The 14,546-nt window shown below is 39.5% G+C and overlaps 2 protein-coding genes across 2 annotated transcripts; one reads left to right on the top strand and one right to left on the bottom strand.

The window, feature by feature from the left end:
• The first annotated feature begins 7,187 nt into the window (after positions 1-7,187).
• rsph9 (radial spoke head component 9) lies at positions 7,188-10,881 on the top strand. Its single transcript, XM_007560941.2, has 5 exons — positions 7,188-7,561; positions 7,675-7,837; positions 8,469-8,598; positions 8,847-8,993; positions 10,701-10,881. Exons 1-5 carry the CDS (start codon positions 7,335-7,337, stop codon positions 10,859-10,861), a joined length of 828 nt encoding a protein of 275 aa, XP_007561003.1. The 5' UTR covers positions 7,188-7,334; the 3' UTR covers positions 10,862-10,881.
• A 127-nt stretch (positions 10,882-11,008) lies between these two features.
• On the bottom strand, positions 11,009-14,146 carry mrps18a (mitochondrial ribosomal protein S18A). The gene is made up of 6 exons (XM_016675802.1): positions 14,077-14,146; positions 13,548-13,579; positions 12,944-13,048; positions 12,736-12,859; positions 11,578-11,650; positions 11,009-11,468 (listed from the first exon to the last, which is right to left on the bottom strand). Exons 1-6 carry the CDS (start codon positions 14,144-14,146, stop codon positions 11,324-11,326), a joined length of 549 nt encoding a protein of 182 aa, XP_016531288.1. The 3' UTR covers positions 11,009-11,323.
• Between the last annotated feature and the right edge of the window lie 400 nt (positions 14,147-14,546).

Here is a 14,546-nt window from a genome sequence, read left to right as displayed (position 1 = left end):
GCACCTCCTACTCAGTCATAAGTCTTCTCCTCTCTAACAGGTTGTTTTTTTCTGGCTTATATTTAGCTTCCCATAAACCTATTTCCTCTGACCAGCTTCCTCACACCATGGATCATGTTCTTCTGTCATGGTCATGTTCAGTGACTTTATTCTTCTAGACTGTTCCCCTGGTGAGTGATTTGAAATGCTTGCCATACTTTTCAGATTTTTGTTTGTAAAACCTTTTTGCTTAATTTTCAGCATATGACATATGCACTACTTTGGGGATCGGCTTTTCTAATTTTTAAAGAGCAGGTAGGCCAAAGCCCAGAGTCTGTTTTCAAAAAAAAAAAAAAAAAAAAAAGGCAAATGTATATTATGATTCATTTGATGCTAGGTCTATGCAATAAAATACAGTTTTTATGTAAAAATGTACCTTATCAGTGACATTGTTATGGAGGGCACCATTTGGAAATAGTGCAGAGAAATTGTCAGATTCACTACATGATAAATGTAATTTTACAACCTCAGAAGAGGGAGGTTCAGGCTTCCAGGGAAAAATGCATTCAATCATTTAGCCATCTTATTTTTCTTCACTAAATTGAACAAAATTAGGGAATTCCATCCTCCTTAATATGCCCTCTCGATTGATTTGGATAACAACTCTGTCCGCAAGAGTTTAAATTCATAGCAGACATGACTGTGTTGTGGTTTTCACTGCAGGGGGTTTGACAGCTCTTCTGAAAAATAGTGTCGGTGAACAAAGTTTGTCTTCCCTTCGACACATGTAATTAAAACAGCACCTTACAAAAGCTAAGAAAATAAATAAATAAAAAATTACACATGAAAGATCCACAAATGCCACCAGCCTGTCTGAGCCTGAGTTTAATTAAGATGGACCTGGTTGAAGTCGAGTTGAAGTGTTTGACGTGGCTGTGTTGTGGAAATCACTGCAGGGGCTCTGGAGCACTTCTGAAAACTGTTGTCGCTGAACACGATTTGTCTGTGCTCCTGCGAAAGCAATTAAAATGCCACCGTGTAGAGAGAAGAGAGCGAGAGAGAGGGCAAAACACAAATCCATGAATTCCATCTGCCTGTCTGGGCCTGAGTCTGATTCAACTCGTCTGAGCTGAAGAAGAAATCTTTAGCCAGCACTGTGGTCTAATGAAGCAATTTTAAATATCTATTTTTATTTTTTTATTTTTTCGAAACTGCTGACATGGAGATGAGCTGAGGACCAGATGGAGCTGTCATCCTATCAGAAAGCTGTTTAAAACAGAATGGAGGTGCAGAGAAAATTCAAAGGCCACAAACACTCAACCATTCAAACCAGCTTTAGGCCAACAAATGCCTTCATTCAATTTTAATCTTTTCTTAATGTCATTCGGAGTTCTGTGCTGATTACATCAGTTTGGCTTCGTAGAGTTCACATGCAAAACCGGGCAGCCTACTGTTCAGAACATTCGCCCCTGTTCTGAAAAGTGTGGCATGCTTTTGCTTTCAGTCACCTGCACTCTAATACACCTTAAAAAAAAATCAATTTCCACAAAATACCTTCAGAAGTCACCAAATTTGTAAATAGAGTTCACCTATTTGTAAAGTAATCTGAGTACAAAACCAGACGTTTGTCAGAAAAGTGAGACTCCACATCAACCTGAACCCTAAAACATGGAAGTGGCAGCTTTGTGGTGTTTTTCAGCAGGATAGGGGACTAGGAAGATGGATGGCGCTAGATACATGATAATCTCTAACATGTAACTATAAATAATCAAAAATTATTGGGGGTTTTTTCTGATTTGATAGTAAAAAATATAAGGAGTTATTGCATACTACATACTGTAGCCGAACCTAGCTCTGGTCTTATTACAAATTTATTAACTGTAAACACATAGCGAGTGTTACACAAAGGAAATCTGAAATGATTAACTTCATTTGGTTTCAAATGGTGGATTACTCTGGACAGGTCAAATAGAATCACTAAGACTTGGCTGTTTGAGTATTATGAGTATACACAGCACACATCCTTCTGCTGAAGCTGTTTATCCAGCACTAATCCAAAACCACTGTGTGGAGTGGAGGTGTGACAGCCGCTGAACTCTGTGCCCTAACTGCATTTGTTATTGTTCTGATCTGGGCCTTTGTATACCAAATACGCTATTATTTAGTCACCTTCCTCCCTCGTTCTCAGTATTCACTTAATTCCACAATCCCAGGCCAGCAGAGTTGAGAGAGAACCGCTGTTTGTGTGCGTGTGTGTATCAAGTAAGGATTAAACCCCATTTAGAGTTCGGAGGTTTTAGGGTCAGATTTCTTCCTTGTCACCGCTAAGATCGATGGACGTGACCTCTGACCAATCTGCTCCGATCTGTTTATAAACACGGCGGCGGCCAATCACGGCATCGCGTGGGCTTGTGCCAACCAATGAGCGGGGCTCCGGCGATATCATGCTCTGTGGGCACTCCCATCTTTTGTCCGTCAGGATTAGTGCCATGGCAACGCTGGCCGCCTGGGAGCTGAGTTTCCCAGAGCAGCGGGACGAGGACAGAAACAGACTGCTTCAGTCCAAGTCTGACTTCCTTCCCGGGCCAATGAGGGAACAGAACTAAGGTGGTGTGTGTGCGTGTGCGTGTGTTAGTCTGAGTCCAAAACTTCCACAAAGAGTGCCAACTCTAATGAGGTACCATCCTGAGCCACAAGCTCAAAGTTTGTTTGTCTGTGTGGGTGAGTAGGTGGGTGTATGAGGGGCCGTTCTTCTGTGTTCTGTTCTGTATAGGGCAAAGTCACACCACTCTCCCTCTCTTTTTTTTCTCAATGGACTACATTAACCAGAAGGGCAGAGGGCCAGGCAGCTGAAATCACCGCTGCTGACGAGGCATGTGACTTCAGACCGAGGCCTCTTTGTTTGGACAATTGCAGCCAACACACAGAGCCCTGAAAATGTCGCGTGACATGGGAAGAGAAAAGGATGAGCATGAATGAAAGCTCAGGAACAAATGAAACCAGAATGTGCGTACTGCTGCACGGTCGTAGTGATTGGAAAGTTAAAAACCTAAGGCTGAGGTTTTAAACCGATTAACGTGCCATTGGTTATGTTTTTGCAGTTTGGCATTTATCGACTATAAAACGAGGGACTTGAACCGATGCAAAAGCAGGAAATACTGCAATTCAATACAGCTCTTAATTGGCTTGATGCAAATAAGCGGGGAACAAAGACACTGATATCAAATTGCAAACTTCACACGTGCAGCACATGGCACTTTTTCCTCGGTGTCTGTCGAGCATGCAAAGTGAGCAGACCGAATGATGGACCTTCGTGGAAATAGAGTAAAAATGTTTTTAGTTATGAAATTATTAACAAATGCAGATACAATGAGAGGCCAATTTAATGATAACATTGATAGGGAATCTCTTAAAGTAGACTCCTACTGGCCGTTTGTGGCATTGCAGTTTAAAGTATCTGCACTAAAGTTTGCAGTAAGTGATAAATTCAGCTTAGCCCCTCAAAGCACTTGTTTGTTACAGTGATCACACAGTAAAACATATGTATATATGTTTTATTTTACTGTAAGTGTCAAGTTTTACTATCAAACTAATAAGGCGTTATACTGCCAACCTTACTATTGGCAGACAAGACTCACAGCTTTCAAAATCCCAAATGTACCAGCAAATGTATTATTCAACAACGCAGACATGTTTTACTGCCGAACATAAAAAAATGAGCTGTGTGAAAGTCTGTGATATTGACGAATTATTGCACCTTTGCAGTTTGTTTCAACTTTAGAGGACCAGTGTATGCAATAATAACCAAAATTGTGGAAAGGCCTCAGCATATCTGGGTCCTCTCTGGTGCTTGGACAAGTCTAAGCACTGTGACCTGGCACCCCTGTGGGGATTGGTCATCAGAGAAGTAGCCATGTCACCCTGATGGCATGGCGACAGCTTAATCTCGCCCATATATTTTGGCAGCACTCAAAGTAATATCCTGCAACACTCTTGGCAGCGTTGCTGCTATGCACCTCGTGTCTTTCCTCTGCCCTGGCCGCAGCCAGGAGGATCTCACGTATCCATTAAAATGAAAAATCACATGCCATGCCAACACCTACAGGACCAACATTAGGCCCTTCGTATACAAAGATCAGTGTGCGCTTAGTTTGTGGTGAAACAGGACTCTCGGCTGTGGTGAGACGCACCCACCTCCGAGGTGGACGGAGTGCTGGCTGACAGATGAAAGCGTGAGTTTCTCAGGCTGCAGTTCAAACTGCAAAGATGTGCATTTTATGTTGACCGTGAAAAAGCACGCGTTCCAACGACTAAACGTCTTGATAATCAGGAGCAAGTCGAATATCTCTACTCAAAATTGTGAAGCCTGATATCATATTCTGAAAAATGTACTTTTAAAAACCTCTGCATGCCTGGTTTTTAGGGGTTCATAGGTCATATGGCACAAATTAAAAAAGATGAAACGCTCCACTTGACAGGCATGGTATAATAGGATCATCATGCACAAGATCATTCCAAGTAGACAGTCCCAAAAAATTTGTGGGATAGTAACCAGTCATATTTTTTTGAGTGTAACTAAAGCCAACTTCATGCTGCTTCTGCTGGAAGAGGCAGCTGGACTGGAGCCATGATAAACTCCATAACCGTTGTTCATTCACTGTCTCCTTAACTTGATTAGCTCCATAAACGGTTTAGAGGAACAGGCAATTGAATTAAGGGTTTTGAAACACTGCTAAGCTGCACAATGAAGAAATCAACAGATAATGAAAAAAGGATGACTTTTAAAACTAAGATTTAAAACGTAAGTGATGCGAGAAAGTTGAGGGAGCAAAGATTAACTAGATATGAAAGTTTTATGAGGGACAAGACAACATTAATAACGACATACTGGAAATTTTCTAAAAGGTGGGAGAACATGTTTTTCCTTTTCTTAAGATTAGGAGAGAAAACATCATAGAGTCATGAGGTGACCACTGGAAATTTCCAGAGAGTGGTCATCCTTCTAGAATGAAACTTGATATTATTCTAACCCTTACTAATTCTTGCTCACTCGTATGCTCACGCGTCAATTTTGCTAAAGCGAGAGCAAAACAGATTCATTTGCAGCACCATTGCAGATCCAGGTGAAAATTTGATCTTTGTTTTTTTTTTTTTTTTTTTTTTTTTTTTTAGATTTAACACATACAAATATTTGGTAGGCATATCTTTAACTCAACAAAAGTGTTTTTTTTTTTTAGATTTAACACATACAAATATTTGGTAGGCATATCTTTAACTCAACAAAAGTGCACAACAGCCCAGCAGAACAGGAAACACACACAAAGCTGATTTATAAGCCCTGTTCACCCATTCAGTCATGTCCCAGGAATTCTGCCATATGTTCCTTGAGCTTAACCAATTTCATCTCCCTGAAAGTTGGTTAAGACAGCCAGGAACCGAACTGTCTTTGGCCCTCTCTTTTTTTTTGTCCATAATCCTCTGTTCTTTAAGAGGCTCGTGGGAGAAAGAGCATCGAAGACCCTCCCAGGACTTACAGTCTGGATTAATGTTTAGAATTAAACTACACTCTTTTTCTAGTTATTATAGGGAGATAATTTGTAAAAGAATGCTCTATACTACAGGACACATACATAAAATGTGTCAGCTGCTTTACTATTAGAGAGACAAGCAGCAGTAAGTAAATGGAGGTCAGGGATCTCTAAATGTTACATTCCACTTGGTCCAAAAAGGCAGCTTGAGATTTTTTTTTTTTTTTTATTTAGGAAATACACACAAGATCTAAAGTAGTGTCTTGTGTCAGGAGGTTTTCCTACATTGCTTTGGGTCTTTTAAGTTACAGAATGGGGCCTCCGTGGATCAAATCTGTTCCAACCCCGCAGATGCAAGATCAGTTTGGGATTTGCAGCGATTGCACTTTAAGCTCTTGGTCATGTTCCCTGAGCGGTTCTAGAGAAGTTTTTGAAGTATGTTCCACTCTATTGTTCTGGAGTTGGAGGCCTGCTCTACTCAGTCAGGGATAGGCTGTGCTAGGTCTGAAGGGATGCTTATGGGGGTGGAAAATGTCAAAAGATATTACCATGTAAAAGTCATTACAAAGTTTTGGAGCTTTTTTTTGTTGTTTTTCACAAAAGCTGTGTCTGTCTGTGCCTATTTGTTTCTAGCCACATGAGCTACTTCCTTTTGGTTTTATTGGCAGTAAAGCAGTTCAGCATTGTTGTCACAACTGGGTATGTTTAGTTTATTAAGCTAGAGAATATAAGACGCAACACCAGAGCAGCAATGGTTAAAAAAAGAAGACGAAACTTCTCGGTTTTAAAATGCATTATACCACGCCTTTAACTAACTTCATGCGGTGTTTCTCCTGAAACACAATGCTTTTTTTTATATATATACACATTGAACATTTTTGCAGTTTGGAACTTCGAACTACAATTAATTTGACCGTGATTTCATGGGTTAGATTAGCTCTAAGTATCACATAACTTGGCAGGACTGTCATGCATTTGGTCCCTGTCCATACGTGGGTTCTCTCTAGTCACCACTGTCCCATTAACATTAACGTGTCCCAGCTAAGACTTGCTGTGAACTCCACAAATCTACACTGAGGAAGAGTACAGTCTTTAAACATGCTGAAGGTACTCTAGTCAGATGAGAGAACTGTTCGGCCTGCAAGCAAAACTATATGGTAGAAATGTGGCCTAAGCGGATGCAGCTGAACTGAAATCAGAGTAAATGTGATCAATTCCATATTTGCTCCCTTGCCAAAAGAGTAAAAGGGTCTGAAGTCACGTTCCAGTGAGCTAAGTGTCCTGGGAAAGGATAAGTCTGAGTTATATTTTATTCCAACGCAGTCACCGGATCTTACCTCCTGGACTAAGTGCGCTCAGTCATGTTGTTATCACGCAGTCTCACCGTCTGAGTCTGAAAAGGACCATCCGGTGGGCATGACGTCACACGCTGAGCGTGCGGTGATCTTTAAACCACTTTTTCCAATCCCACCACCCCCAGGATTGGAAAAATCCTGGGGATTGCTTTTTTTCTGGTTTTCGTTACACAATGTATCTAATGCACGTAGCAGGGCGAACTTACATGCTTCAAGTTGGAAATTAAGTGAACTAACACACACACACACACACACACACACCCCCACACACACACACACAAACGATTAAGAAAAGCAGTTCAGTAGGTCACTATGGCAACGAGGTTTTGTTGTCAATGACAACCAAAGTAACGTTCGGACCCGACGGTTTCAGTTTTGGCTCGTACGTGAGTTGGCTTGGTTCATTCAGTTAAGTAGTTAAACAACTATTAGACAAATAAAACATAGACGTGTCGTTGTGTGGAGAAGAACAATGGACTCAAATTCGCTGTCGTATTCTCTGGACTTCATTGCCTGCAGCGGACGTATTTTAAATATTGAACAGAGAACCGCACTTCAGACGTCCATGTTGATCCTGAAGAAAAGCTACAATTTCAAACGGGTCATGTTCTGGGGGAAACTACTGGGCATAAAGCAGGACTACTTCATTGCTCAAGGGAGAAGTGAAGATGAACTAAAAAATAGAACATATCTTTATAGGTAAAGTAATCATATTAATTATGATACAAATCCTATTTGTTCTATTTGTTATTTTCTTTTATTTCTCCTGTTATTATTATTATTGTTAATGTTTTTTGGTCTGTGTCATTCAGCTTCAACTGCATGGACTGGCTCCTTCTTCCAGCTGTCACTGAGACCATGATTGAAGAAGTGACCAAAACTGCTAAGGGTCATTTCATAGGAGACCCCTCTTATGTGTATGAACAAAATCTGTACTTTCCGATTGAGACAGAAGAAGAAGCAGAGATTAACGTGGTAAGTTTGGCAATGGCTGTGAATAAAATCACAATAGTCCAATGGCTGTTTTTGATGTAATTTGGCTCAGTGCCCAGGTTGCCATTATGAAAGAGGGCGGCATAAACCTTTATGGAGAAGGTAAAGGTTACGGAGATTGGAGACTGAACATGGCTGTACAAAATAGCCGACCGTTTAAGCTAAAGATAGTAATTTGTTTCAGAGTTGTATTTGTTGCTAAATTTATTTTACAAGGCAAACTCGAGATTTAAGAAATCTTTACTGCGTTTGATCACTTATTCAAAACAAACAATTACAAATCTGAACTTGGCCGTCATAGGCCGTCACCAGGGGAGCTCTGAGGAAATTCAGCTATGAGTCTCTTTCCAACAGGCTAAATATTACATTAGCATGAAAAATGCATGTTTATTGTATTTGGAATTGATTAGCCAACAATAATTGCACTCTAAACTGTATTTTGTGACATGGATATTGCATTTACCAATATTGTAATGAAGTTTCTTGTTTTTTAAACTCCGTACCAGGTTGTCAACAACAAGGGTTACTTTTTAAGTCTTCTTTGAAACACATCTGTGTTTTCTGTGAAGTCCTTGCGTCCTGTCTGAGTTACATTCTCCCTTCTTCGTTACAGACCAGAGTAAGTGAAGAGAACAGACTGGCAGTGACTATTCAACAGATCGATGAAGAAGTGTCTGTGGTGCCCCGAGGTGCCTTCATCAGGACCCCACTTGGCCTTGTCCATGTCAACCGCAGTTTTGAGGGTAACTTTGTTGAAAATCTTGTGGTGCAGATTCCTCTGGTTTACTGTGCATCATGCGAAGAATGCAAATGACTCAGACATCCTCTGTTAAAGAACCTCTGACATTTTTGATTGAAGTGGTTAAACATGATAGAAATTTCAAGGTGGCATCATCTTTGTTTACAATATCTTTGGCTACTTTGTGTATTAAGACACATTCTTGTTTTGTTCCAGTTGTATCTCAACGTGAATTTTCTGTTGTCTTCTTAGGTCTTTCTGAATCAGAAGCAAGAAAGCTCGACAATTTTCTACACTTCCGTGAACCGAAGAGAGCAAACACTTTATATCTCGAAAGGATGGGGGACTGGTGCCCAGCCATCGACTTCCTGGATGTCCTTAGTGACGACATTCCTAAAGGTGAAGCTGCAGTACTCTCATCTCCTATTGCTCTGATCACCTATTGTTCTCCTCACCCAACCTGTCAGTTGACAGGTTGGGCGATGGAATATTGTTTTATAGCCAAACCCTGCTTTAAACGTCTTAACAACTTCACCTCATAAGTGTCCCCTGATACTTATGGGGAGACTTCTAGAAGCAAATGATTGTCCTGGATGTGAAGAAAAGGGCCATCTGAGTTGAGGAACAATGTGAATCCATGCCATGCTTTTTAGATTTCTATGTGTAAAAAAAAGTATAAACATAAGTTTCCCAAAATAATAATAATGCATTACTTTAAATTGGTCTATCAGCTAAATTCCCAATAATATACACTGAAGTTGGTTGGATTTGTATTACAAGGTGCTACAACAGAAGAACCATCACATATCACTTGGGGCCTGTGAATTTTTGGTAAATAAAATTTTTAGTACCATTAAGATTGTTGCATAAGAGGACTATACTGATAAACTTCAAAATGCCTAGTGTTATACTGCTTTTAAATTGGATAGACCGAATTCCTCTTTTACAAAATATATACATTTTTATTTATGCAGTCCAATGATAAGACTATTTGGTTTGATCTAAATTGTCTGGACTTTGGGTCGCAAAAGTGAGAGAAAAGTAAATCAGAAATATTCCACTGAATGTGCAAAATGTAGATGGAATGAGATAGTTAGCTTTCTCACTGCTGTGTTTTAGTGCCGCCAGCCTAAAGCGTTCCATGTAATGGAAAAAATAAAAAAAATGAAGAAAAGCCAAATTCAGGAGGCAAACATTAAACCACAAATACTGTACAAACCAGTCGTGCGAATTTAGATATGCACAGTCATGTCAACATGACACTGAGGTTTGTCGCTGGATCCCATCCAGGCCTGAGCGAACATGCACAGAGAGGTCCTGGGTGTAAAGCTATGTGCATGTCTGAGGACTGAAAGAAATGTTTAGCACCCACAAGCAAACACTTAACAGATGTCTGCCTCAGGAGACATCTGAGGCAAACATGTGCATTTGTTTACGCGAGCAGTGTCGTCACTACAGCAGACAGCACGCAGCTGCTTCGGCACGACGCTCGCTCCAGCCTTCGCTGAAGCAGGTTGAGCGTTCTCACTGAAAACGATAAGGAGGGCATATTTAGAAATGATCCCTCAGACGGGGGGAGGAAAACAAACATATCTGCGCCAAAATACCGGGGCTTTCTCTGACCTTGGCTCACAGAGAAAGCCAAACTTTATTTACTGTGCCTTTGTTTTTCCCCGCAACAGTTATGAGTTGCGTCTTACATAATAAAGCATCCGTGTCAGTTTTTACTTTGACTTGCATCATATTCGTAAGACGTGTCCAAAACAAACAGCTTTGGGAAAAGCTCGTTTATCTATCAGAATTGCCTCTCTTTTGTGTAATCGAATGTTTTCATACTGGCCAATCCGGCCCTCGTTCAACTCCCATGTCCCTCATGTTGATGGTCCCACCCAAACATGCTGAGAAACGAGCTCGACGGCAGACATCAAGACGTACAAAGGGATGATTTATTAGTGTGTCCCTTGGCAGTTTTCTGCCAAGGGACACAGAAAACTGATGGTGTTCCCAAAGATTACTGCAGGATTTACTTCAATGCAGAAAGCAGGATGTAGCAACTTCCTGTGGTTTAATGCCAACTGTTTACAGGTTTGCCTTGTTTGTGTTTAGGATCGTGGAGTCTTCAGTTTGAGTGTGCCAGCAGAGTGTGTGTGCTGCGCAGCCTCCTGTGGTTTGGACTCACTTTCTACCATGTGCCAAATACGCCACAGCATGGATACATCTACATCGGCAACGGGCTGAAAAACCGGGACCTTCCTTTCATGCTGTGATATAAACATGCTGTTTTTTTTTATCTCAAAGTTCTTAATTTTTTTTTTTTTTTCCCCAGTCTTTAGAGTGACTAAGATCAGTTAACAAGGAGCCTTTCGGTTCTCTTCTACAAAAGCTATTGTTACACAGTAAACAAATGGTGAGAGTGAGAGCAAACATTGTCATTTTATTTAAACATCTGTTCTGCGTTGTGTTTAGACAGTCAACATACCGCCTACTTTGAAAGTGTAACACTGAGCCCGGTTGCTGGTGACATTAAGTTGTCAGAGAATGTTTGGAAAGTCAGGAAAGATGGTTCTGGGTGGGGCTGATAATGACTCATAATAGGTCTGATGCAGATTAATAAACAAAAGTTATGCTTCAGACGGGCTGTCTCCCACGCCTTTATGACATAAATCCAGATTACATCAAATAAAAACCGAAGACCCCGCCTCCTCCAGCTGATCTGTCCTTTCTGTCCTTCAGTGCTTTATGTACAGCGGCTTCACTCCGTACCGCACGTTGTTCCTCAGTGCTGGGTGACCTACATCCATGCGCTTCTTGCACCACTTCAGTCCTCTCTTATAGATGGGTTTCACCGAATCAATGGACCAGCGAGTTAAGTACCTGTTAACCAAACGCAGATGTGAGAAGAATGTTTTGTAGCATTAAACCCGCCAAGAATGCATGTAGATAATGGAGAAAAACACAAGCTGCCACAGACTCAAAGCAGCACCTGTTCAGTTGGGGTTTAGGTCTCTTTGGGACGTGACCCTCTGGAAGTTTGGGTTTGTGGTCAGGCAGCAGACCTTCAACACAGACAAAAAAAAAAAAAAAAAAAAAAAAAAAAAAGATGCATTAGTTTCAGTGTTTCTATACAAAATGAAATTCTCACAAATTAAGATTCCCTGTTCAAATTAGTCCTTGAACCCAACCATAGTCAAAATATGTCAAATTTATTTTTTATTTTGGAATTAGTCAGTCAGATTATAGTGTTGGTGCTAGAGTGCAGAAGTAACTAGAATTAAGTTCAGTGTATATATATATATATATATATATAATTTTTAAGTTTTTAATGTAGAATACTCAAGGAGATTACAGCAACTCGCCTAGCTTAAACACTGTTTAGCAGATAAAGCAACTAATCTGAGAGTTCCTACTGACAACTAAACTGATGTTTTAATTTTTATTCAAAAGGTGCAAATCAGATCACCAGGGTAGGAATTTACATCCGGAAAAAGTCCAAGTTAGCAGGTGATACGTTTGATATCCACCCAAGATAAATGGAGGACTTTTGTAATTGGAAGGTGCCAATCATTTTTACAAGTTGAATATTTCCAGCATTAGTTTCTCAGTTATTTCCCACTTTTATATAACTTAAGTAATATGTATCTGTTTGCAGATACTAAAAACATAGTCACCCATAACAATACCAGTGTTTTGCCCAGCTAACCTCAAAGGCAAAAATGTTATCTGGGTTCACCAATAGTGTTATTATTTGTAACACTGCATGGTAGACTTCAAAGGGCATGCAAGTTTTAGTTATATTGTACTTCCCACTTTAGTCTTATTTGTCTAAAAAAAAAATAAAAATATGTTAGATAATTCAAATGCAACTTGACAAAGTTCCATGCCTATTCCCAGTTCCATTTTTTCCCGTTTTGTTGTGCAACTTAAATGGCGAAGAGACGGGTGCTTTTTTGCTATGAAGGAGAATGTTCTTGTTTTTTTGTTTTTTTTACCCAACCAGCAGATGCAGCTCTACTTCTAATAATCTGCATAGAAACCACAATGAGTTTTCATGATTGCGACACATTCCCAGCACAACAGAACCTTAAAAACACAGAAACACCTTAGTAAATGCAAGCCTCGCTTTATCCAGCTAGACGCTCACCTGCTCTGTGCGCCATCTGCACACAGATGGCAATCTTGCGATGCTCCTCCAAACAAAGACCGGTGATTCGCCTGGGCAGCATCCCTCCATCTGAAGTGATGAACTGGCTGAGCAATAAGACGTCCTGGGGAATTAGAACGGAGACAATGAAGCATCTCGATACAGCTATAATGATAGGATTATTCTGGAAGCGTTTCTGGAGCATTACAGTGTAGTTGTATTTGTGTTGCAGGTTCCATCTGTAGATAGGACACTTGGCTGTAGGATTTGGAGGCTGTGGTCCTGCTGGTATTTCTATGATTTGTCCCTCAATCTAGAAATAGAAAAGGAATGATAAAACATGAACTGTGATAGTTAATAATCATTAATGTTAATTGGGGGGTGAGGGGAGCCTTTAAAGATGCACCGATTTGGTGTATAGACCAGGAAAAAAAAAAATCTAATTTTGGTCTGATTTCTTTCTTTTCTAACCTCTCATCTTTTTTTTTTTATTAAACTCAAAAATGTGTCATTAAGTACAAGATTTTAGTTGAAGATTTTCTGGAGAGAGAAAATGATGGGAATTCTTAGTTTTGATTTAAAAAATACAAAAAAAGATATGCTGATTTTTCTTAGTTTCTTTGCCGGTCACAAATCAGGGTCAATCAGGAGAATGTGTATCAAATTCTCCATCTAGCCTGCATTATTAAAAAATAAATAAATAATAATAATAATAATACATATAAAAATACTTCTTGATCATACTACTCTAACAACACTCAAAACAAAGAGAAAATAAAATCTAATTGTTTGAGATGACAAAGTTTACTTACAGTTGTTGTTTTGCCGTCTTTTTTCTCCACCACTGTGAAGCAGACATTAAACAATATCAGGTTTTAATCATGAACGACCTCAACAGTATTTTTTAAATTACATTTTACTTTATGTAGCAACCCAAATAGGACCAGCCAAAGGGAGAGTAAAACAAGTATAGATTAAAACAACTCTCATAAAACACATCTAATGAACACATCACTTAAAAATGCAACTTTTGTCTCAAAAACATGTAAAAAAAATTGCCAAAGAAGAAAGAGGTCAACTTCAAAGTCTGTGACTGATGATTTTTATCTATCATTTGTAAGTACAGCTCAAAAAATTTGAGGAACTATTTAAATAAAGTCCAATATTTATTACTCAATTCAGATGCTCGCAGATGTATTACACACAGAATTAAATATTTTAAGACTTAGTTTCTTGCCATTTTTATTTTGTAAATTTATGATTTGCAAATAATGAAAACCTTTGAAACAGAAAATCTGTGACACGGAACGGGTAAAGTTTGGATTTTATTTAGAAACCTACATAGTGTTTTCAAGAGGAAGATGAGAGACACCAGACCCAATAATGCAGATGACCTAAAGGTCACTGTCATGGCAACCTGACGTTCTTTGATAATGTTTCAGCAGAACCACAGGCTGACCAACTCTTGCGAAAGGAGCCGAAACTAAGTATAAAATGCATAGAATTGAATATACTTTTCAAGAGCCTGATAATTATGTTTATATCATTTTTTTTATCGATCTTGTGTAACATTAATTTTCTGACACTGAATGCTGAATGGTTGTCATCTTATGTAACCTTAATTACCAAATTTCTAGGAATTAAGGACTTGAAATATTTCACTCTACGAGAAATTAATCTACTGCATACCATACACGAGTTTCTCTTTTTGGAACTATTCTTAAAGTAACATTTACTCGAAGCTGTAAATGAAGTGAAAGCCTCTGCAAGACAACTCATTTGTAATCTTAGACAGTAGGATGCTGAACGTC

Source organism: Poecilia formosa, unplaced genomic scaffold (genome assembly GCF_000485575.1).
Source record: "Poecilia formosa unplaced genomic scaffold, Poecilia_formosa-5.1.2 Scaffold122, whole genome shotgun sequence".
Lineage (NCBI taxonomy): Eukaryota > Metazoa > Chordata > Actinopteri > Cyprinodontiformes > Poeciliidae > Poecilia > Poecilia formosa.
This window is presented reverse-complemented; position numbering and strand designations above follow the sequence as displayed.

Bases quoted from the DNA above. Each gene is read 5' to 3' on its own strand.
- rsph9 (XM_007560941.2), top strand. From the start codon at position 7,335: ATGGACTCAAATTCGCTGTCGTATTCTCTGGACTTCATTGCCTGCAGC. The intron at 7,838-8,468 runs GTAAGTTTGGCA...TCTTCGTTACAG, and splicing joins AAGAAGCAGAGATTAACGTG to ACCAGAGTAAGTGAAGAGAA. The intron at 8,599-8,846 runs GTAACTTTGTTG...TTGTCTTCTTAG, and splicing joins TGTCAACCGCAGTTTTGAGG to GTCTTTCTGAATCAGAAGCA.
- mrps18a (XM_016675802.1), bottom strand. From the start codon at position 14,146: ATGACAGTGACCTTTAGGTCATCTGCATTATTGGGTCTGGTGTCTCTC. The intron at 11,651-12,735 runs GTGAGCGTCTAG...TCTGTGTTGAAG, and splicing joins GCAGATGGCGCACAGAGCAG to GTCTGCTGCCTGACCACAAA. The intron at 11,469-11,577 runs GTGCTGCTTTGA...TTTGGTTAACAG, and splicing joins CCTAAACCCCAACTGAACAG to GTACTTAACTCGCTGGTCCA.